The 24889-nt window shown below is 26.4% G+C and overlaps 2 protein-coding genes across 2 annotated transcripts; both read right to left on the reverse strand.

Annotated features, from left to right (window-relative positions):
* Positions 1-3040: 3040 nt before the first annotated feature.
* Positions 3041-8819, reverse strand: LOC145842818 (ubiquitin carboxyl-terminal hydrolase 14-like). Its single transcript, XM_082950297.1, has 10 exons — positions 8766-8819; positions 8532-8635; positions 7977-8223; positions 6201-6313; positions 5505-5595; positions 5235-5330; positions 5003-5095; positions 4477-4681; positions 4028-4135; positions 3041-3255 (listed from the first exon to the last, which is right to left on the reverse strand). Exons 1-10 carry the CDS (start codon positions 8817-8819, stop codon positions 3041-3043), a joined length of 1326 nt encoding a protein of 441 aa, XP_082806423.1.
* A 2530-nt stretch (positions 8820-11349) lies between these two features.
* LOC145842819 (dipeptidyl peptidase 8-like) lies at positions 11350-24505 on the reverse strand. Its single transcript, XM_082950299.1, has 7 exons — positions 24257-24505; positions 20455-20631; positions 16912-17102; positions 15579-15732; positions 15096-15252; positions 14506-14850; positions 11350-11636 (listed from the first exon to the last, which is right to left on the reverse strand). The coding sequence occupies exons 1-7, from the start codon at positions 24503-24505 to the stop codon at positions 11350-11352; spliced, it is 1560 nt and encodes a 519-aa protein (XP_082806425.1).
* Between the last annotated feature and the right edge of the window lie 384 nt (positions 24506-24889).

Consider the following 24889-nt stretch of genomic DNA (forward strand, 5'->3'; position numbering starts at 1 on the left):
AAATTTCAAAACAAATTAAATTGAAAAGTTTATAAAACGATCTTGTATGTAAACTTTAAGGCAAATATGTGACTCAAACGGATAAATTCTCCATTAATTAGATACCAGTTATCTAAAAATAACTTGTTAAACTTGAAAATTAGAGCTCGAAAACCCTCGAACTTCCGTATATTTCTTATAAAGTCCATGATAATAAATAAAAGATCACATATTTCACTTAATATACCTTAAAAGTGTGTTTTTCACCCTTAAAATGTTTTAATGTGAATAAGTAAGACTAAATAAAGTAATGGTTTCTATGTTGAATCGTTCTTTAACCATTAATAAAACATGTAGTTTTTTATAATCAAAAAGTATATTGTTATACATTTTTTTATGTAATACATGCCAAACCTTTGTATGAAGTTGCTTATTTTAAAAAACAAACATATTTTACTTTTTTTACATAAAGAATTTACTGTAAATCGTTTGTTTTGTATATTAGAATGTCTTTTATGTTAATAGACATTTTTTGTTTCTGTATTTGTTTGTTTTTATGCTGAGTTTTACTCATATAAACGTTTTCATTTAGGTTTGTAGCTTAGAATTTTTAATTGTAGTGATCAAAAATACATTTAAGCTTACACAGTAAAAACTATAGTAAAGCATAAAAGAAAATATATTTATTTTTGTTGTAATTCTTAACATGTTGTAATTAACTGCTAAAATCGTTTAAAATTAAAAAAAAAGTTTTACTTATAAAGGCATCATAACTTATAATTTTTATAGATTATTTTCTTTGTCTCCTTCAGATTCTAATGCATTAAAGAAGATTAAAACCAAATAGGGAATAAATTTTTTTTGTGCTTCTAATTATTAACATAAAGTAGTTTATAAACGTTGTAAATAATAAACTCTAAAGATAAGAAAAATTTTATACCTTAAGCAGTAACTTGCTGAGTATTGAACAAAAATTATGAAAATATTCTTTGATTCCTATGTTAAATGAGATCTATATTTATATTTTACAAAATATATTTCGACAATGCTAACTAGATATAATTATATCGCTTTTAATTTTTGCATTCTTAACCTGTTCAGTATTAATTTTTTTTATAAAAAGTTTGTATGAAAAGTTTAGAAAGCATTTGCATTTTTTTTATAAAAATAAATTGAAGACTATTAAATATTAAAGACTTATATATCTTCAGTTGACCTCTTATTAGTCGTTAAGTAACATATTTTTAAAGTTAGTTTTTCAAAACAACATTTGAAAATCAAATTTATTCTTTAATCGTTAATAGGTTTTTAAATAAATAAAGGATATATGTTGGTAGAATTAGTTTTGTAACGTTTCAAAATACTTTCAATTTTGACTTAGTTTGTTAACCGTTGAAAATGTTAACATTTCATATGTAAATAGTCTTTGCATGGTGTTGCTACATTTTAAGTGAGATCAATTATGCTTTTAATTCTTTATAATACATTTTTGTCGTTCCCGGAACAAATTTTAATATCTTTTCTTTGAAGTTTTTATTATGTTAGAAGTGAAGCAGTGCTTTTAGTATAAAGTTTTTGGAGTTTCTTAAGTACTTTTAGTTTACTGAAGACAATAACTAAAAAGTACCTTTAACACGCAAAAATTATAAAACTGTTTTAAGAATCACATAACAACTAACTTGTCCTGGACTGATTTTAGAAAAACTTTTCATATATAAAAATTGTCTAAATTAACCCAATAGCAATAGGTAACTACAAACTAAGCATTCTAAAACAATTTAGTGTTAAAATTCCCCACCTTTTAATTCAAAATATTAGTTTTAAACGAACTATAATTTACATTTAAAAAACTTATGGCCTAACACTTGATACCTTGGTTTTTTAAAATATGTAAAAATATCATGATAATACATTAATAGCAACATAAGACAGTTTTATTTGTAAATTTTACACTGGTAGACACATATTCTGCAAATTTTTTTAGTGAAAATTTTTTTAAATACAGAGGTAGATCATATTCTTATAAGTAGATTTACAATAAAATTTGCAACAAATTGTAAAGTTGCTATTTTCAAAAAAATACATAATTCACCAGTTAATAAATAGTATCAAAAAACCTATTCACTTAAATAAGTTCGCAGCGGTTTCTTAGTTAAATGATGATTTTGTAAGTCAACCTACTTTACTAATTGAACCTATACAGAAGTTAAGTTTTAAAGTATATACAGTACAATTATTTTACTTGTATAAACTTGGGTTTTTTACTTGTAAAATATTTATCAAAAAGAGTTTTAATCAGATGTTTATACAAAGTTTTCCAAAAATATTTTGTAAAAAGAAGCTAAAATTTTACTTTTATTTTAATGTTATATACAGTGACCAATTTTTTCCGTTTTTTTAATAGTTTTTTTAAGGTTAGAAAAACTTTTATGGATAGTTTCCACAGAACCCATCAAATGACTTATGATACAAACTTTAGTATATAATCTAATACATTATAATAATAACATGATACTAGGGTTTTTGATACTAGGGCTCAAACTATTTTGCATGATCCATAAAAAGGAAAATAAACAATAACAAGTTTTAAAGACAGAAAATAATTATGGAGAACATTAATGTACATAGTAATGAATAAAGAATAAACGAAAGATGGTTTAATAATATATTTAGACTCTTAATTACTATTTTAACTTTTATGTTTTTTTATGTTTATGATTGTCTTAAATTAGGTAGTGAACTTATTTACAAAACTATATTTTAAATACTTGTATAAATAAAACAGCTATGAAAAACATTTGCATTTTTTATTGAAAAAAACAATAGTATAATTATTTCTAATAAATAGTAGCTTCTAAAAACAGCATATATAAAATACTTAAACTTTACTTTGGTCAGAAACAACCTGTTTATCAACATAAAGTTCTCTTTACAAGAAACTAAAAAACAGTTAACAAAACAATTACTATTAGACTGTGAATAAGATGTATAAAAATTATAAATCATATAGTTGTTTGAGAACTTATAAAAATTTAGATGCATTCAAACATTCAATTGTTTTTTAGTTGGTATCCATGGAAACGGCGTCCCCGGCGACCTGATTGGCTGCGTCCTGGTTCATCTTGTCCTGTATGAGCTTGGCATCCTTCTTGCTCATCCTCTTGGGCCCGTACAGCAGAATGTAGGCGATGTGCCAGTCACCACCTCCCGACAATTTCAACACTTCCTCGCTTGATACAGCCGTCACATCGTCGTCATCACATTTCACCCAGTCGTCTGTTGTGTGAGAGTTTAAACACAAACTATCATTTATTGGATGTTTTTTTTGTAAGGGATTTTTTTTTTGAAAATAAATACTGTAAGAAAAAAATAGAAGCTAAAGTAGGTATATATATATATATATATATATATATATATATATATATAATAAGGTTAATATTCAAACTTGAACACCTTCTACTGAACCCACTTGAAGGGCTTTTAAATAATTTATTGAAATGACGATTTTAAAAATACTGGAACAATTAACAAATTTTGAAGTATTTTATAGTCAATTAGCTGTTGTTTTCGTTAATTTTAGTTGTTTGATTAGTTAGATAGTAGATCGATTTTTGTACTGGATATTTGTAATGTACAATGTTCAAGTCTTACGTCATATTGTTTTTGTTTTTTTGTAAACTTTTGCATCTTTGTTTACCAAAGTGATTTTTATTTTAAATTTGAACTGGCTGAAGATTAAAGACAATCTTTTTTAAAATCGTCATTTCAATAAATTACATATTATATTTTATATATATATATGTTTATCGAAAATATACAGCTACTTTAGCTTTAATTCTTATTTTACAGTAATAATTTTTTACAGAGCTCCGTTGAATTAAGTTAACCCGTTTGCACACAGAAACATGTGTCAGTGTAATAAAGAAAGAACACTGTTTAATTTGTTACATTCAATTGTATAACTTTTGCCTGTAATTCTGTTTACGCATAACTAACGTATTATTTTTAGATTGTGGTAAGAAGCATTTAAAACTCGCTGTTATTTTACCTTCTTGAACACGGAGCCAGCCAACATAATGTCCGCTGGACGATGATCTTCCCTGGTGGGTTATGATTGCTTGAAGTTCGTAATATCCGCTGTTGCTCGATCCGACATCTGAATAATTATATAAAATATAGTTTATAAAATAAACTAATAGCTTTACAAAATATAATTACATAAAATTAATAATAATCATATATAATAACATGGTTGTTAAGTTTGTGTATAACAACCTGCTAGCATAACAAAAAACTTAGTACTTTAGTAATGAAACATAATAACATACTTTTATTGCACTATATTATTATACATGCACTATTAATGATGACGCATATGTATTACAATAGTGCTTCGCAATTTACAATATATTTTCTTTATGACAGTCATGCTACTCTTTTTACTTGTTAAAACTTGATAACACTGAACAAGTATTAAAGTCAACAATCAACTCTCACCGTTGTCAAAAGAGTAATTTTCGTAATCCAGAACCTCCTTCTTCACGTTCGCATCCTTCACACTTGGCTTCTTGTTCCCGGAGAGCGCCGCTTCGGCTTTCGCTTCTTCCACCGCCTCGAATTTTTCCCGCTGCGGCTTCAGCCTGTTCTGCAGTTCGGTGGTGCACAGCTCGTACGCGTCAAAGCTCATCGGAAATTTCACGTCCTGATAAATTAATATGATTATTATTTACAATTATAAAAATTTCTTTACAATTACTTTACAATTAAAATTTCACATCCTATTATTAAAATGTTTATTTTGTTATTATTATTTACCATTATAAACATTTCTTTACAATTACTAAGTACTTTTTAAAACGCAACGGTTGGTAACAACAACATAGGAAGTTTCCTTATAGAATAATAAGTTGTAATTATAACTTGTTTAAAATAAAATTTTACATCTAGATGATTAACTATTACAAATTGAATTAAAAACATCTGTAATTTCCAAGCTATAGCTTTAAAAACAAGCAAGACTAACTTTAAGTATTTTTGCGATGACTGATTCTTTTTCTTCATAGAAGAATCTCACCATTTGAACGCAGAGATACCCTGGGAGTCGATTTATTTTGCTCTGAAATATTTACAGTTACAAGCTGTTAAACATAAAAAAATCAAAAAGTATAAAGCTTTCAATAACAAAAAACCATAAGCTTAAAAAACTAAAAAGATCACAACCAAAATATTGCTTTTTTTAATCTTAAAAAACTAACAGTTTTTTCATATTTAGCATTTCTTCCAAGCGTGGGAGAATTTTTTTCTAACTCTTCTTTGAGTTTCGACTTGACTCCGGTCATGAGACATTTAACCTGAAACAAACATTATAATATAAATACTATTTAAAACTATTGTTTTCAGTATTGTGCCTTAAAATTTTTAGCAGAACATCAAAAGTATAAGGTAGTAAGTATAAAGCTACAACTAGCAATGAATTCAATTTCTAATAAATGAACCAGTTGTACAATAATGATTTCTAATAAAACCTCTTGATTAATGAAACAGTTGAGCTGAAGTGAATTTTCCACGCCGTGGGTCGCGGCTTCGTCTTTCGCTCCTTCATCCATGCATTTCATGCTATATTTTATACTAGTTTAAATTGATAGTTTATTAATAGTTTATATACTTTTAAATGGTAATCTAGCTAGTTAGCATTTATTTTTGGGTATACGATAATTTAAACTCTTAGTATTCAAACTAAAGCATTTAAGAAAAAAATAGTTGTCATAAAACATCTCTTTTTTTTTTCTTTACTTTCATTAATGCCATAATCTTTTACTAAACTTATAGGACTGTTCTTTTTTTTTTAGTTTAAATTTTGAGATAATGGTAAAAGAAGTTATTAAAAGTATTAAAATATTACTTTTTTTAATATATATGAAATTTTTTTTCAACCAGTGTTTTTTTGTAAATTCTACACTGTTTTATCCGATTATTTAATTTTCTTTTAATTTATGTAACTTTTAAAGATGCTGTTGCTTTAAAATTTATAAGGAGTTTGGATTGTTGTGGTTTGAATAGTCATGCAAAATTTATTTACTTATTTTCAAAAAACTTTTTTTCACTAATCAAACTAAAAATACAATAGATGAAAGTTAACGTTCATTTTAGAGAATATTATCTCATAAGGTTACAAAATATATTACAACCTAAACGCTACAAAACAATGACAATCAACAAACGTGTTGGCGTATTCAATTCCGAAAAATTGCTCCACCAGATTGTTGCGAGAGTCGTTTGAAGGCAAGCTGTTTTGACAGATTCCCAAAATTTCACCAAAAAACTCATTGGCATCCTAAAGTAAATGAAGTTTTTTTATTAATTAAACTACTTACGGTCACACTTTATATAACTATCATTTAAACATAAAATAATACAATTTACAAACTGATATTTTCAACTATAATCAATATTGGTTTCAGCCTTAGAAGCATGTTTATAATTTTTATAAACTATTTCACGTAGTATTAGTCTTAGATTTAAATTAGTAAAAAAAAGATTTTACAGAAATAAAAAAACATTCATATTAATAAATAGACATAGTGCAATGATAACAAGTAAGGCCTTAACCACTAGAAACAATCTAGACATGAAAAATCTCGTCTAGATTTAACAAGTTTTTAGTAGTTTAATGAAAAAATGTGTTTATGTTTTTTTTTTGAAACTAACGAGACATAAGCATTTATTTTTCCGAACTTATTTTAGATGACTTGGGAAGTACAAATATAACTAAAAGAAATATACTAACAGAAGGAAATGATAAGTATACCTACTCATATAGTCAGGGTTGCCACTCGTTTTTACAAAAAATTTTCCAGGTTTTCCAAATTTCTTCCAGGTTTTTAAAAGTACACATTTTTTGGTCTATTTTTAATTTAAAATTAAGTTTAAGGTAATAAACTGCGTTAAATAATACAAAAACTTTAAAAGATAATGTAGAGCTACTTTATATATGTTTTTTACTAAAAAAACTTTTTGATGATGAAAAATTTGTTTATTTATCTGAAAGAACTTTTGAGTCAAATCAAATTTTTACTACTGAAAATTGTTAAAATTCTCGGTTTTTCCAGGTATTTTTAGTGATTTTTGTTCGAAATTCCAGGTTTTTCTCAAAACTTCTCAAATTCCAGGTTTATCCAGGTTTTTTTGCCTAAATTGTCAAATTCCAGATTTTTCAAGGTTTTTCCAGGTAAAGTGGCAACACTGTATAGTATAAAAATAAACTTTTTAAAAGTTTTTTATAGCTAAGAACTTGATGTACAAATTATTTAATAAGGTAAACTAACAATAAAACTTTTAAATATATTAACTTTTACTGAGTGTTTTAATATATAAAGCATATGTTTGGAATGGAATTTTTAGTTACCATCAAGGAATTAATATTGAAATAACCCAGAGTTTAATATCTTTAATACATTTTCATAATTATCTTTAAATCAGCAAAAACAATGGTGGATCTGAAAATACTTATGACTTGAGCAAAATTTTTTGTTTTTGTTCTTAAGATATGTTAGTAAAAAATTAAAAACAAAATTTATCAAAACTTATTAATAAGGTATAAATGTTTTTAAGTAAAAAGAGAACAAATATTCTGTTAACAAAATTTCGGTGTAAACTGAGTTTTTTAATAGTCACCGTATCTAACGATTTATAAAATTATACAGATAACACCTTCTATATATAAAAATTGTTTTAAAATATATTCTTAGTTATCAAAAACAGTGTGTAAACAAACATGTATTAAGAAGCAGTTGAACAATTCAAATTTATTTTCTAAAAATTAAATTTAAATATCAAAATAATATAGTCTTAAAGCCTTTACTATCATACCTACTTGGACTGGCATAAAAAATTGTATAAATGTACTCACGATTACTTTAAAATAAATACTACTCAGCATTACTAAACAAAACAACAATTTCAATATTTTCTCTAATTAAATCATCATTCATTCCAACCTGCTGCATGGGAATTCCCCGTTCGTTTTTCTCGGCGAACCTGGGAAACTTGCTGTAGATGAGTTGGAGGAAGAGGAACGGGTTAAACGTGGCTTGCTTCTTCTCCTGCAACGTTTTCATGATTCCGCCCAGCGCGACAGCGATCGAGCTGCCCAGCTTGTCCTTGCCCAGCTGGTCCTTGTCCTTGCCCAGCTGGTCCTTGTCCTTGCCCAGCTGGTCCTGCTGCCTTCCTTGCGACACGTTGATGCTGCAATAAAACTTTTGAACAAACTTTGTAACTTAACTTTAACTAGCTATATATTTAGTTGAAGGTTTGAGTAATATTTTGGTGCGACATTAAGCAATTATTCTACAAATTATTATTCAAACTTTGGGTTATGTTGTTGTTTTTATTTAATTTATTTGCTATGCAGGTAAGTATATCATCAATGTACATAAAAAGATGAGTGAAGAATATATAATTAAAATTTGTAGGTTTTATTTCAAGGATTAAATAATAACTTTAAATGTTAAAGCTTCATATATTTCTTACTAACTTTATTTTCACAAACTCACTTCTGTAAAGCTTTCGAAAATTCAGGCACTGTAGACAGCATTTGGATGGTCGCATTCATGTAACAAGTGTTACCCAAATTATCCAAACCAGTGTTCATGTCCATCTGTAAATAACATCCATTCAAAATAACTTAAAACAAATTACAATCAGTTTCTACTACTTGTGAATGTATTTTATAAACAACCTCTACTAAAAAATTTATAACAAAAGTATTTTAATTCAGTTGCTCTTACTAGGGTTTTTTCTGATTTGATGAAAACATATTCAAAACTGGAAAGTTCTTTCATTTTTTCACTAAATTTACCTCGTAGCTCCTCAATATTATGATAAACATTAGAATTTGGCTGTTAAAAATTTTAACTTTTATAATCTGATCAGAATTAAAAGTTGTGTCATTAATTTGTTTAAAATTCTTAAAACGAAAGTTTTAATCTTAAGTTTATCTTATTTTATTTTTAAAGGTAATTACAAAAATATGTCACCCGGTTGTACTTGAGGCATTTAGTGAACATTCGATCAAGTTCTTTACTAATTTCTTCGCCGTTGTTGTAAAACCCTTGGTCAACTTTAAGTTTTATTTTATTAAGATCCGTTGGTTTCTTATTCTTTATTATACTCAAATAGCCCTAAAAATTTAAAAAATATATATTAAGAAAAAAAAAGCACTTAAGTTATAAACAATATCTAATTCATAAGTATAGAACAGGGGTCGGCAGGCAGTTGGTACTCGCGGGCTTAATTTCAAGTTTTCAAAATCTTCGCGGGCCAGAGTTTTAGTTTAAGTGATATTTGTATAATCTTTTGGCTTTAGTTTTGGTCACACCAGTTATAGTTTTACTTTTATTTACTTTATTACTTTATATGACCTTAAACTACACATAACATGCCAATTCAATACTCATTAATCTATTGGAATAGAATTTACATTGTTTAATATACTTAAGTCTTAATAAAATATGTACTTTCTTAAACACTTAATAACACTTAACTTATAGTTTTACAATTATATGAAACGAAAACTAATTTAGTTTTAGGTCCAAACAACTCTTTATATAAAATATTTTTACATAAGAAATCTTCAGTTAAAATCAGATAAACATTTATGCTTACTGTAATTTTTTTACAATCTAAGAAATCCTTGGATCCTGGTTGTTCCATTAAGAACGGAATCAAGTCGTTCTTGAAAAATTCAATATGGTTTGTGGTTAGGTAAAACTTCTCCTTTTGAAAAAAAAAAACTTTTACTTTACTGTTTAAAGGTTTATTATATTATTATGTTTATTTTAAAATATTTAGTTTTTAGCCTGTTTGGTAAGATAAAATTTATTGTAAAATATAAAAATGGTAGAATATAATTTATAAACGTTAAACTTATTAAAAATATTCCTAAAAATATTATTTTTGAAAAAAATAAAAATAAATTACTTTATTCTTTGATTTTTTCTTATCACTATTAGAAGGTTTTGTTCGGAATATTTTTTGTTCGGAACTCGGAGAAACCTCATAGCCTTCTGATTCCATTGAACTTCTATTTTCTTTTAAAAATTCGATAGACTAATAAGAAACAATAAAAAACAGAAAATCAGTTTCAGTATAGTAGGATTTTTTTTTAACTTCTTACAAAATTTTTTTTTCAATCTATAATAGTAGTGTTATTTTTTTAAGTAGTTGTTTAAATGTTCATTTCTTAGAACTGTTATGCATAACATAAAAAATATTAGATTAAAAAAAAATAAGTAAACGTAAAACTGATTTTATATTATTTTATATTTATATTTAATAAGTTAGAAAAAGGACTTAATAATAGAAAAACGTGAAGAATTTTTAAGTAAGAATATATCATTAAACTGTAAAGCTTTTAGTATCTCATACTAAGATAATAATAACTTTGAGAGAATTTCAAATAAAACAACAACATCTCAATGCTAATTTACTCAAGTTATTTATTAACAGCTCCAATAAAATTACTTTTAATCAATATTTAAAAACTAAGCTTGAACAATCAAACAAAAGCCATTTCATGGTGGTTAAAAGTTAACAAATTAAATTAGTGGTTTCAATATCTTTTGTAATTTCGACTATCAAATCAAAAACATTTAGACTTTACTTTTTCAATAAAAAAGATTTTATATGTTAAAGTTTAAATAAACAAATTTAGTTTTTAATACTTGCTTATTCTCAGTCGAAATGTTTAAATAGTCTCAATTCAAAAATAGCTCTTTACTACTTACTAAATAACGAAATTCTTAATATAGATTTAATTAAGAGTTTATTGAACTACAGAAGCTATAACACTTGAATAAAAATAATAAATTTGAAACAAAATAGTTGAAACAAACTTTATTTTTACCTCTGGTAACTAAAAAACAATACTTTTATTTTAAAATGTATAAAGTAACACTAACACTCGATATTTTTAAAGTAAAATATAAAATATATTCACATTTAGTTGAGTATCATTATGTAAAATTTTTAGAAGGTAAGTTCAATAACTTGTGCAAGATAAAACTTTTACGTAAATATAAAAGTTTTAGATTGCTAAAATTGTCTTTATTTTTGTAACTAAAACTTTAACAAAACTAATGTCTTTTTACCGAATTTCTCAGATCAGTTGGTTTTGCGTAATTTTGTAATTTTAAATGTTAAAACAATTTGAACCGCATTTCATTTATTTAACCTTTAGTAATTAAGAATTTGTCATTAGATATAATAATTTATTAGTTAAAGTTATTACCTTTAACAAAAAAAGGTTATTTAAAGAAAAATTTAATCAACTAACCCACAAATAAACAAATTAAGTTATTGCAAACTTAGCAATTAAAAAATAAACCAAATCACCTTGTTCATTAGGTTGGCCACGATAGTGAGATTGGAATCCTTCAACCTGGCGAGTTTCGGTTTAACCCTGCCCTGGTTCTCCTGAAGCACCACCGCGTGCTTGAACCCCCTCCCTATCACCACCATGTGGCTGTACCTTTCGTCGCACGTCACCTCGGAGACGCGGGGTGTGCCGACGTAGTTGACGTGGTACATTTTGTGACGCAACACCGAGTTTTTAGTCGCCATGAAGTACACCAAGTTGTTCTTCTCGTCGACTTGCAGTTCTGTAATGTTTAATTTATATTTTTATACTTATTTGTATTCAATTAGACTGGAAGTATTTTTAATTCAAACATTCTTAAAAAGAAAACATATCATTCAAAAATCTATCAAACTTTGAACAAATATGTTTTCAATTCATTTATTAAGGAATTCCAGACAGACTCAATTTTTCCTTTTTACTGACAATTCAAATTCGGACAATTCAAGTTCTTAAAAAAATTTAAGGGTCACAACATAAAAAGTATTATAGTTTATGAAGGAAATAAAAAATACGTATGTTGGTGTTTTTAAAACATCAAATTTTGAACAATATATTTTTTTTATTCGTATAAGGATTTCTAAAAAATTTCAATTTTTTCCATTTCTTTTTATGTTTAAACAGTACATAAAAATAGTACGAACTGACTTATTATATTTAAAACATATATGTGTTTTTGGTACAATATTTATCTTTTTACAGTTATGTTTCCATGAAGCAATTTACATATCATTTGTTAATAATAAATTCAACTTCATTTAAAAAAACTGATGCACAGTTATGAATTTTTTGTTTTAAATTTGGCATTATTTATATTTGGAATAAAAAATCACAAGCAAAAACAAATAAAAAATAGTACTTTTACCCTGGTTTACCAGAGCTTTACAACAAAACATTTTTTTATTCATAACCTTCTGATATGCAAAAATACTAGGTTAGAACATGAAAACTTTAAGTATTGTATACTATTAACTAATTATATTGACTTACTTAATTATTTTTCTAATTGTTACTCATTTTCATTTGTTTTATGCAACTAAACCATTATTATTACTAAAACTATAAACTATTTCTAGTTTGTTGCTGAACTAGTTTATAGATAAATTCAATTTAGTAATATTTATATGAGGTTTTTATAACGAATTTTAATTAATTTTTTTTTTTTAACGCTTAATAGTTATGCAGATACTTTTACTTAGACTTTTTTATTTTTTGCTAAATTTATCTTGAAGTTCAAAAAAAATTTTTTTTTGAAGATATTTAAACGCATCTGTTGTACTTATAAAAGTCGAACACTTTAAAGACTCTTTTTAAATAAAATTATTATTTTTAACTTTTATCGTTCATGTTATTAAACCCAAAAACTGAATTAAATAAAAGTGTAATTAACTGTTATATACGTAACTTAACCAGTTATTTAAATAGATGCAATTTAATGAACTACCAAAAATTAAACGACTAAGCTTTTAAAACATACAATAGTAAACTTATATAAGAAAATTTGCAAGTAAATGTTACTTGTGAAAGTTTATACTGACACTAATAAAATATATATACAACAAAGTATCTACGAAGTTTAATAAAAGAAAAAAAAACGGTTTAGAACATTAAATTTTGCGGCAAAACGTTTTAAAACTTTCATTTGTTTTTTAATAAAGTATCTATAAAAAAAATATTTTTATTAGTTTTTAAACATGAAAATAGTGGGAAAAATTAAGTTACGTATAAAAATATATAGACATTATACTCTACTATAAGTTAAATATAAGTTTTCTGTATGAATTAAATGATACTTTTTATAAAAAACAAAACATAAAATTCAGTCAACTCAAGAAAATAATCAGATGATGTAAAATTTGTCATACAAACGTTTTTACAAATATTAAAATTTATACTTTCTTTGAATATTTTACTGTTCACTTAAATCAACATACTTTATTTCAGTGGTCGGTACGCTACTTCGAATCCGTAAATCCTAAATCAAAAAATTAAAGTTCTGTGCACCCCAATTTGCATTCTTTAGCGCCGCAAGTGTTTAAGAATATGTATAGACTTTTAATCGTTTTTTTACTAATAATTCGGTAATACCCAGTTAATTTTTACACGTTAACTTTAAATTTACCACTTAACCCTATCCATTTCAATAAACTTTTAATATTGATGATCTTATTTTTACAACAATATTTACTTGTATCACCCAGGTCTAAAATTGCCACTACCCCAATTAACAATCAGTAGTCTTGGTACTTTTTATTGAATGGTGAATTTAAATATTTAGTCAAGTTAACTTAATAATTTTTTATTTAGCGATTACTATCTGTGTTTAACAAAGGTATTGCCACGAACAAATAACGAAATAATAATAAAATGACACAAAAAATTAACGAAATTTTCTTTTGCCTAACTAATTTTTTGTCAAATATCACTTGATTAAGCTGATTAATATAGTAATTTTTAATGTAGCAAAACGCTTTTGAACAATAAGAGTTAATAAAATTAAACATTAATAGAGTACTAACCGTTTTATTTTGTTTTAAGAATCTATAAGATTTGCTCACTTCGGTTTTTCTTTGGGCGGCTAAGGGTGGAAGAACTTTTACATTATGTAAAAGAATAGATCTAGGAGAGTACAAACTAGGAGATTGAAATGTCTTAAATGTAAAAAAATTTAAAATTAAACTTTAATTTAATTTTTTCGCAGAAAAAAAATTCATGTACCCCAAAGTAAGTTTCATGCACCCAAAAAGTCTCGTGCACCCTAAAAAAAATTTCATGTACACTAGTGTGCACCAGTGTACACCGTGCCGACCACTGTTTATTCATTAACTAAGGACCTAAGACGTTTAAAAAAAATACTTAAACAATTCTTAAAAATTTGTTGTTTTAAATTTTTTTTTAAGTGAATATTTACAAAAATTAATACTAAAAAACCTTTACTTCTGAAATAAAGGGATTTTAATAAAAATTATATATAAGTTAAAGTAATGTTTTTTTTAGCTTAACAAAAAAAGTCGTCTGATAATAAAACTCTACTAATCAACTTTAAACATGAGATAAGATCTACAATTATAATTTGTTTATAATAAAAACATGTGATAAATAAAAAAACAAACCTTCATCCAACACAACCCAGTTTCCTTCCGTCAGCTGGCGCACCTCCTTCGTCACGTGACCATCGTCGGTCAACTGATCCACCAGGAAGCGCATCAGGTACAGGTGCCTGTACCCGCTCTCCTCATTGGACCATATGAGCTGGATCTCACCGTGATTGGCTGTTTGGAGAAAGTGATAGCAGTCGTGCGAGTTAATCAACGTCTCCATGCGTTCCTCGAATAAAAGCCTGTAGTATTTTTCTCCAATCTGCTGATTATGACGCGGTAGCTCGGAGAAAAATTGCAGTTTGATGTACGACATCTTGGCGGTGTTCTGCGTCCGGTCCATCATCCAAATCCACACTCCTTAACGTTTGAATTTAAATAGTTTTTGTAAATATTATAAAATTTTATTTTAAGTTAAAAAACAGTGCGACAGTGGTTTTAAAGTTTATTGGTTAAGTTTTTTGAATTTTTACAACCGTTTTATTTGTAAATAATAAATAAAAATAGCAGTATAAATATATTGTGTCACAATACAAGGTGCACATTAAATTTTAAATATTTTTTGCTGAAGTTGTTGGTGAAACTGCAAATGAAAATTGATCTACCTGCCCCACTCGGAACCCAGCCGGCTCTCACAATGTATTCCATGTCCGGTTCATAATCTCCCAATATCTCGGACATCGGGAGGTGGCGGCTATTTAAAAAATTGCCATTTTCGTCTACTTCAAACACCGCCATTCCAAGTTGCACTTTTGCATTGACCTTAAAAATATTTTTTAAATATTTCTTCACTGCTAAAAAAAACATTAAAATCTCGTCAAGCAACTTTAAATGTTAAGAATTATAAATAAAAGAATCTATAAGACTAAAATAAATTCTAAATTGATTATAAAATTTACAAGTCTTTATTTCTTCTTTAATAAAAGTTTCAACTAAATATTGGTTGTCAGAGTTAAATGGTAAAACAATCACAATTTATTTTTATTAAGGCATAAATAAACCTTGTGATTAAAATCTCAAAGCTTAATCAATTCGCATAAGTTAAGCAGATAAAAATAGTCATGTTTATCAACAAAGTGTTGACCAACTTCTCCCACTTTGGGATACTTGTACTCATCAACCGTGTCTTGCACGTGGTTAGGAATTGAAACAGTTCTGACGCCCGTCCCATCGACAATTTCGTACATAATCCAGTATCTCCCGTCACGGCCTTTATTCGGTTGCCACCAGTAACCCGTGTACCTGCAAATTAATCAAGAATTTACAGTTTTCATACGCTCAAACTAGAAACATTTTTATATAGAGGAAAATATATACTTGGAAGTTTTAATAGCTTTTAAATTAAAGTTGATAATTAATATGCAATTAAAATGACACAAAACTGTTTTGACATAGATTTAGTAAGATTATATACACTAAAGGCCATGAGGATGTAAAATTTACAAAGTCATAAGCAAAATTTGACATAATGTTAAGTTTTAATGCACACATTGATTATTAATAATTACAGCAACCTCTCGCTTATTTACGCACATTGTGTCCACAGAAAAAGTGCGTAAAGACACGAAAGATCGTAAAGATACGAGAGGTACTAAATATACTTACTATAATGACTATTTTTTGATATTGCTTCTAGTTAAAAGCAGACTGGGGAATTTCTCACTTTTAACATTTGTTTACTTTACTAAAAACATGAAAACAAAAGATAAAACTATACATATATTAAAAAAAGAAGATTTAAATTTATACAAAATAATAATACTTGTAAAAAGTTTCACTAATTTTAATAATAAGTATATGTTATCTTTTTTTGTTTACATGTGATTTATTTGATACTTAACATTTATATTCTATTCTGCTTAGCAAATCAGGTTTATAGTTAAGCATTTCTTTACAATTAAGAAATGGTGTGGTGGTTACAAAAATATGCATTTGGTGCTGTAATGGATTTCTTCTTTTGAACAAAAATATATTAAATTTAAGAAATATTTTTAATAAAAATTGATTATGTTGCTACAACTTTTTTTGATTTAACCTTTGCCCACATAAGAATAAACTTGTCTTGCATTGTATTAAAGATATATTAATTGATTTAAATACAATCACAATTAACTTAATTTTTGCAATATTAAGAAAAATTAAAATTATAATTTTTTGAAATTTTTAGAATTTTAAAATGCGTAACTAAACGAGAGTGCGTAACGTCACGAATGCGTAAAGATGCGAGAGGTTACTGTACATATATATTTAGTTAAATATAACAATGCCTATAATTATAGTTAAAGTCAACTCAAAAAAAAAATTTCTTATGGAAAATGTTACAGACAAAAAATTTTGACATTGAACACTCTGAACTAAATACATCTCAAAAGTCTGCTTTTCAAATAAATGACAATTTCAAACCTTAATGAGAAAACGAACCTGTCAAATTTTTTCCACTGCTCGTGACCCACGTCCGTCAGCTTGCACTCCTCCCCCGACTTCAGGTTCGACACCCACAAATCCCCCCTGTTCACCCACGCCACCAGGTCCGGGTTGCTGGGCGACACCTTGGCGTCCATGCGCGTTCCCTGGCAACGCGACCTAACCTCCACCGGCCCGTTGTCAGCTGTCTGTTGTGCAAAAAATTAAATTAGTTGAGAATTTAATAAGTGTTTTGTAAAACTAAGACAAGTTATAACCAGTTATTATTTTGATAAGTAAATATATATATATATATATAAAACTACGATTTTTGTACTGTACAATGTTCAATTCTTACGTCATATTGTTGTTGTTTTTTTTAAACTTTTGCATCTTTGTGTACCAAAGTGCTTTTTATTTTTAATTTAAACTGGCTGAAGATTAAAGACAATATTTTTTGTTTTTATGAAACATATGTTCCAGTATTTTTAAAAATTTCAATAAATTATATATATGTATATTAATCTAATTATATAAAAACTATAATTTATACAGCTGTTTCATACATGAAATATAAAGTTTCATGTACTCCTCAGTAAGCTACAGTTTATTATAATAGTAAACAGAAATTTGATTTAGAAAATTTTTATAATAATTGTGACGTAGTAATGATACAGTTTATTGTACAATTATCTGAATTTGAAAATACTACGCTGGTAGTTGTTAATTCATGGATTTTAGGAAAGTTTAGAAAGGTTATTTTAGAAAAATGTTTTAAGCTATTAGAAAAATATTTTTGGACTGTTAGAAAAGTGTTATAAAATACTCGTGTTTGCCGCTAAAATTTTATTTTGTTTTAATATTTAGTTGGTGAAAATTTTGTTAAAAAAGTATTTTTGATAAAGGATACATATGTTTTGTCTTTCGCTTTTCTTGTTTAGTGTTACGTTCTTATCTGATTTTTCGATTTCTATTTTTTCTAAGTTACAAAGTTTGCAGCCGAATTTAGTATTGAATTTTGATTTTGTCCAGTTAAATATTTCCTATTTTATTTTGTAGTCTGTATTGTTATGTTTTAAATTCCATATGTAGTTCGCTAGTTCTGTTGTGTGTCTTTTGTTAATATTGTTGAATGATGATTTGTGGTTTCTGTATCTTTGTTTAAAGGTATTTCCTGTCGATCCTATATACTGGTTTGTTGTTTTATTTGATGTTACTGTTGCTTTATAAATTATATTTGACACTAGGCATTCGTTATTTTAAGGGTAAGGTTCTTTACGGCAATTACAAAGTTTATCTTTTATGGTGCTTTTATCGTCTATTTTGTTTTGGTTTAATATTTTATTGTTGTGAACTATTATTTTACTTCTGAAATTATTTGTACAATTGTAAGATATTTTAATTGTATTTCGGTTAAATATTTTATGGAATGGGTGGCTTTCGTCAAATGATGTGTTACTAACAGATTAACAGAACATAACATTAAACAAGAAAAGCGAAAGACAAAACATATGTATTCATTATCAAAAATACTTTTTTAACAAAATTATCACCAACTAAATATTAGAACAAAATAAAATTTAAGCGGCAAACACGAGTATTTTACAACACTTTTCCAACAGTCCAAAAATATTTTTCTAATAGCTTAAAACATTTTTCTAAAATTACCTTTCTAAACTTTCCTAAAATGCATAAATTAACAGCTACAGCGTATTATTTTTAAATTCACCTAACTGAACAATAAACTGTATCATTACGACGTCACGATTATTATAAAAATTTTCTAAATCTAAATTTCTGTTTACTATTATAATAAACTGTAGCTTACTGAGGAGTACATGAAATTTTATATTTCATGTATGAAACAACTGTATAAATTATAGTTTTTATATAATTAGATAAATATTTAGCCCCAATTTAATTTGTCGAGCACTATAACCAGATCTTTTTATAAAACCTTTAATATATATATTTATAATTTTTTGGATAAGTAAGATTTTAGAAATACTAGTACATATGTTTCATAAGACTAGATGCCTTAATCATCAGCTAGTTAAATTTAAAATCTTAAAAAGTTAAAGATTTTAAATTTAACTGGCTAATGATTAAGGCGTCTAGTTTATGAAACATATGTACCAGTATTTTTAAAATCTTACTTTTCCAATAAATAATTTAAGAGCCTTTTAAGTGGGCTCAGTAGAAGGTGTTCAGGTTTAAATAATAACCTTATTTTATGTACGATGTAACATTAAAAGGCTTTTAATCCAGGAGATCCTGATTAGCTAAGCTTATCGGAATATATACCACAGATTTTCTTGTGTTAAAACTTTATTCCGACTAACGGCGTTTTATGTACATATTTTATGTATATATTTATATCTATATGTAGAACTAGTTGTTGTCTAAAACTGGGGAAAAAATCTGAACAACACTTTTATTGCTTTAAGTTTTGTAAAACATTGAATTTCAAACGTTTACATTTCATAAAATATTTTAAAACATTTGTTTGATTCAGGGTTGCCACTTGTTTTTTCAAATTTTTTCCAGGTTTTCCAAATTTCTTCAAGGTTTTTAAAAGTACACATTTTTGGGTCTATTTTTAGTTTCAAGTTAGTTTCTATTTAAGATACTGTGTTAAATAGTATAAAAATATTGAAAAGATACTTTTAAGTTACTTTAAATGTATTTTTTAATAAAAAAAAAAATTTAATGATGACAAAAAATCTTAATTATATGATAGATTTTTTGTGTCAAATCAAAATTTTACAACAGAAAATGTTAAAATTATAAAAAATTCCAGGTTTTTCCAGGTTTTTTTTTCAAAATTTCTCAAATTCCAGGTTTTTCCAGGTTATTTTAGCCTAAATTGTCAAATTCCAGGTTTTTCAAGGTTTTTCCAGGTAAAGTGGCAACCCTGTTTGATTAAAAGATGAATTTATACAATAAAAATATAAGTTTAGTGACTTCAAATAACTTTAAATTTCAGTTAAAGATTATATTTAAATTCAAATAAATTATAAAAAAATATTTATAAATAATAAAATATTTGAAATTGTACTCCAACAAAACAGTTTATTAATTTGAGAATTTAAAATTTAAATGTATGTAAAATGACTTATCATAAAACTTAAACGTAATTAAATGACAATAAATCGATTATAGCAAAATCGTCATATATTTATAAAAGAAGGCTTTGGATTTATGAAAAAACTTGAGTTATTGTTACTGAATTTACCTGTTAGTTTATAAAGTCATGGCTAAAAATACCTTAATAAAGCTACTTGATTTGTGCACGGAGGTACCATTTCAATAACAAAAAACATCACAGTAACTATTAATGATATTTTTAATGATGTTTTTATTGGTTAACTTTCTTTAGTTATAATTTTGAGTTAAAGTACTATCCGATATTAGATAAAATTTAAATACAAAGCACACATAAAGCATCCTTATGTTATATAAAAACCGCAATGAAACACGGCAAACTGATATGAACACACATTCGAGATGTCCTCATACCAACAAAATCTGCCGCGTTCTAAAACAATAAGTTTTGTTCACCGTTCCGACATCGGCCAATGGCAGCGTGTATATCGACCCGTGAGCGAGGAACAGGATCTTGTTGCCGTGGTGATCCACGTGGCATGAGGTGATGCCGCTGGGGGACATACGCTTGCGTTCACGTAACAGCTCCTCTTCTTTTGAAAGGCCTTTCGTGTTGCGGATTTGTTGAGCTATCTGTTTGAATTGTTTTTTTTTGTATAATAAAAACTGTTTTAAATATGAACTAAAACATAATCAGTAATTTTTAAAGAGTAATAAAAGGTTTTAATTTATTAAGTATAAAAACAAAACTTAGTTTGTTTAATAATAAATAAAAAGTAATTTATTTGTTTAATAATTACTAGATGTTTACAGATGACTTTTTAAAATAGAGACAGATGTCAAATTTTGAGAAACACTTATATTCTTAAACCTCAACTTTATTATAATTCAAACAGTGAGTGAATATGCTTAAGTTGTAAAAGACAGTAGATTAAAGTAGTAAACATTACTTAATAATTCTATTGACTTGTAATATATCATAAATATATTTTATAAACAAAACTAATCATGTATCTAGCCTTAAATCGAAAATAAAATCAAGTTCTACTTAACAGAAAAAGCAGCATCATAGTATAATTTAACTTATTCTAGGGGTAGGGAGTACAGCACATTTTTTTGGTCATATTGTAAAATTCCTATGAGAAAATATGCTTCAGATGTGTTTTTGCTTAGTTAAGAAAAATCTAAAATAAAAAATTCAAATTTTGCAAAAAAAAAGTTGCTGCCCATAAAACTAATTTTAACCCCAAAAATCACATATTATTCGATTTTTCAAGTTAAAGAGAATTGAAATTGATTGTACACATCCTAGACTGATAATTTATACTTTAAATGAAAGATTATAATTATAGGCATAAATTAAAGACATTTCAACTGATTTCTTATTGCTTTGACGTCATTTTTACACAAAATTTGCGAATTTTGTCTGTAAGTTTGTACTTTTTTTAATAAAAAGCAAATTCTTCTGCTGTTTTATTTTTAGTTTTTTGATTTAGAGTATAAAATGTTTGGGGTTAGGCTAGCGAGAAAGATATTACTGATGTCCTTTCAATTGCATGTTTATATATATAAAATACATACAAAATGACTTTCCGTTATTAGAAATTAGGATTATTGAGAGCACCTGTCTAAGAGTAAAAGATCTAGACTTTTATATCACAGAAGAAGCATGTAAAAAAAGCATGTAAAAAAAATTCATTTTATTCTAAAAATACAAAGAGTTTTCATTTGTTTGAACAATAATTATTCATCTTTATTAAGCTTTTTTAGCGTTATTTATGTTAATGTTTTTAAATTACTATTATTCAAAGTTTATAAAGTGTTGTACATTTATATAAACTAAAAATATAATTTCTTAGTGAAGATCTTTTAAAACTTTAAACTCATAGCAGTTTATTGTTATTGTATTTACTTATATAATTGCTATTTACAAGACTGGCCACTTAGCAAAGTGTAAACTTTTATCAATATAATATATATAAGCTTATACCTTGCTAAGAGCTATATTATAAACATGAGTTTTACTAGGTATGGATTTAATAATAACTACTATTTTATTTATTGTTAATTAATAAACAAATATTAATCTAAAACATATTCATAGTAGAAAGATATTATAAGAAATCTGAGTTGATAGTAGATGTGATTTACTCTTTTGTTAAAATAGTATCATAATGATTCTTGGGACATCCTTTTTTTTTTGACTTCTCTCTGAATAGCTCCAAGTGAATTTTTTTAATTAAATCAATTACTACTACCAACAAGTTTTGTTTTACTTTGGTTTTTGAATTAACATATTTTTCACCAAATGTTTAAACCAATGTAAGTTGATGGCTTTTGAATATGCAGAAACACAATCTTGCATCTTTTTCGATTTTTGCATACAACAAATGCTAAAGATATCGACGGCAAAAAGAACCAAAGCATTTGGTAAAGTGTTATATCAAAAACCAAAGTATAACAAAACTTGTTAGTAGTAGTAATTGACTACATTAAAAAATTTCACTTGGAACAATTCCAAGAAAAAAAGGTGTTCTTAAAAACAACATGATACTTTTTTACCAAGAGTAAATCACATCTACTATCAACTCAGATTTCTTATAATATCTTTCTACTATGAATATGTTTTAGATTGATATTTTTTATTAATTAACAATAAATAAAATAACAGTTAATATTAAATCCATACCTAGTAAAACTCATGTTTATAATATAGCTCTTAGCAAGGTATAAGCTTTTATATATTATATTGATAAAAGTTTACACCTTGCAAGTGGTCAGTCTTGTATATAGCAATTATATTAGTAAATACAATAACAATAAAATACTAGAAGTTTAAAATTCAAAAATATTTGATAAAAAGCTTTTAAGTTGGAGAAACAAAAAAATTAAACTCACTGAGAAATTAATTATATTTTTAGTTTATATAAATGTACAACACTTTATAGATTTAGACTAATAGTAATTCGAATAAATTAAAATAATACAGATAAATAATTATTGTTCAATTAAATAAAAACTCTTTGTATTTAAAGAATAAAATTACAGTAATTTTAATAAACTTGGTCTACCCCTACATTTTACCGACAAATTTTGCACATTTTGGGTGATTATGACGTCATAATACATCGAGAGCAATTAAAAAATATATGTCAATTAGCATAAGCTTTCATTAAAAAAACATAATAAAATATAAAAGACATAAATTATAATTCTAGAACTTGTATAAGTGATTTTATTACTGTTTAAGTCAAAAAATTGAAAAGTATGTGATTTTTGGGGAAGAAATTAGTTTTTTGGGCAACATACTTCTTCTTTTTGAATTTTTTTTCAGATTCTTATCAATGAAGCAAAAACGCATCCAAATCATTTGGACTTGAATGAATATTATAATATGACCAAAAAAATGTGCTGTACTCCCTACCCCTAAATTTACATGCACTTTCTATGATATAAAAGTCTAGATCTTTTACTCTTAGACAGGTGCTCTCAATAATCCTAATTTATAATAACGGAAAGTCATTTAAAATGTATTTTACATATATATATGTATATCAACATGCAATTGAAAGGACATCAGTAATATCTTCCTTGCTAGCTGACTTATTACATTTTATATTCTAAATCAAAAACTGAAAATAAAACAGCAGAAGAGTTTGCTTTTTATAAAAAAAAAGTACGAATTCACAGACAAAATTTATTTAGTGTAAAAATGACATCATAACACACCTAAGTAACTCATGCCTATAATTATAAGCTTTCATTCATGATATTAAGTATAAGTCTAGGACATGTATAATCAATTTTATTACTGTTTAAGTTGAAAAATCAAAAAATATGTAATTTTTGGGGTTGAAATTATTTTTTTAGGAAGCTATTTGAATTTTTTATTTTAGATTCTTTATAACTTAGCTAAAACACATCCGAATAATATGTACTCATAAGTTCAGCAAACATCACCTAAGCACTCCCTACCCCTACTTATTAAAACAATAGTCTTAGAAGACATTTTAAAATTGTTTGTAAAAATACTTGTAAAAATTTTAAGCTCCAGTTTTTAACAGAAATTATTATCTTTTTTAAACTAAGTTTAGTTAAAATAATACAAAACTCATTTAAGCATTAATGCTTAAAAAAATTAAAAAGTTAACTCTTTAAGTTATTTAATATTTATAAACGTTAAAAAATACTATATAGTCTAATAACGACAAACTTTTGACAGTACTTGACAACTAAAACTAAAAAACACTGAAATTACCTTTGAAGTTTCAAAAGCAGGTTTCCAATCCACAACTTTGTACTTGTTGTACACGCTGTTTGCATCAACATCTGCGTACAAAAGCGTCCTCTCCGACTGCTCGTTGATCATGCCCAGAGAGAGAACCCTCACTTTGTTCTCACTGTTGTCCACCAACATGTACTTGTACGGCAGCTGAGTGTTCAAGCTGCGAACCTCCTTCCTTGACTGGCTCACCAGCTGGCGCAGCTCCAATCGCGATTTATTCATTTTATAATACTTTTAAAGAAGGGCTGGTAATTTTAATAAAACAAAACAATTAGTAAATTGCTACTGAATTTCAATAAAAATAAAACAAATAAGCTTGTTGTTTTCAAGTGAGTTGAAATTTTGACATTTAAAAATATTTGTAAATCTACTAAAAATATTAAAATATTTTTGGCTTGCCTAACATCTTAATGAAATTAAGTATTCAATTTGGGTAGCTGTCAAACTTGCACGAGCATACAAAATTGCACGTGGGACATGATTGCATGAGTGCACAAAGATAAAATTACACGAAGATACTTTTGCATAAAGGGTCACTTTTGCACAAGGCACTTTTATACAGAGACATTTTTGCACAGGTTAAATTTAATGATACTATTTTTTTTT

The sequence above is a fragment of the Thalia democratica genome, chromosome 8 (assembly GCF_965202585.1).
Source record: "Thalia democratica chromosome 8, ktThaDemo2.hap1.1, whole genome shotgun sequence".
Lineage (NCBI taxonomy): Eukaryota > Metazoa > Chordata > Thaliacea > Salpida > Salpidae > Thalia > Thalia democratica.

What these genes read in the sequence shown, in the direction of transcription:
- LOC145842818 (XM_082950297.1), bottom strand. Translation starts at nt 8,819, where the DNA reads ATGAAAGAACTTTCCAGTTTTGAATATGTTTTCATCAAATCAGAAAAA. An exon ending in GGAATTGAATACGCCAACAC is followed by an intron (nt 5,596 to 6,200) that starts GTTTGTTGATTG and finishes TATAAAATATAG; the next exon opens with CATGAAATGCATGGATGAAG. An exon ending in ACTGTTTCATTAATCAAGAG is followed by an intron (nt 5,331 to 5,504) that starts GTTTTATTAGAA and finishes TGTTTGTTTCAG; the next exon opens with GTTAAATGTCTCATGACCGG.
- LOC145842819 (XM_082950299.1), bottom strand. Translation starts at nt 24,505, where the DNA reads ATGAATAAATCGCGATTGGAGCTGCGCCAGCTGGTGAGCCAGTCAAGG. An exon ending in CATTGGCCGATGTCGGAACG is followed by an intron (nt 17,103 to 20,454) that starts GTGAACAAAACT and finishes TTTGCACAACAG; the next exon opens with ACAGCTGACAACGGGCCGGT. An exon ending in CTGGGTTCCGAGTGGGGCAG is followed by an intron (nt 14,851 to 15,095) that starts GTAGATCAATTT and finishes TCAAACGTTAAG; the next exon opens with GAGTGTGGATTTGGATGATG.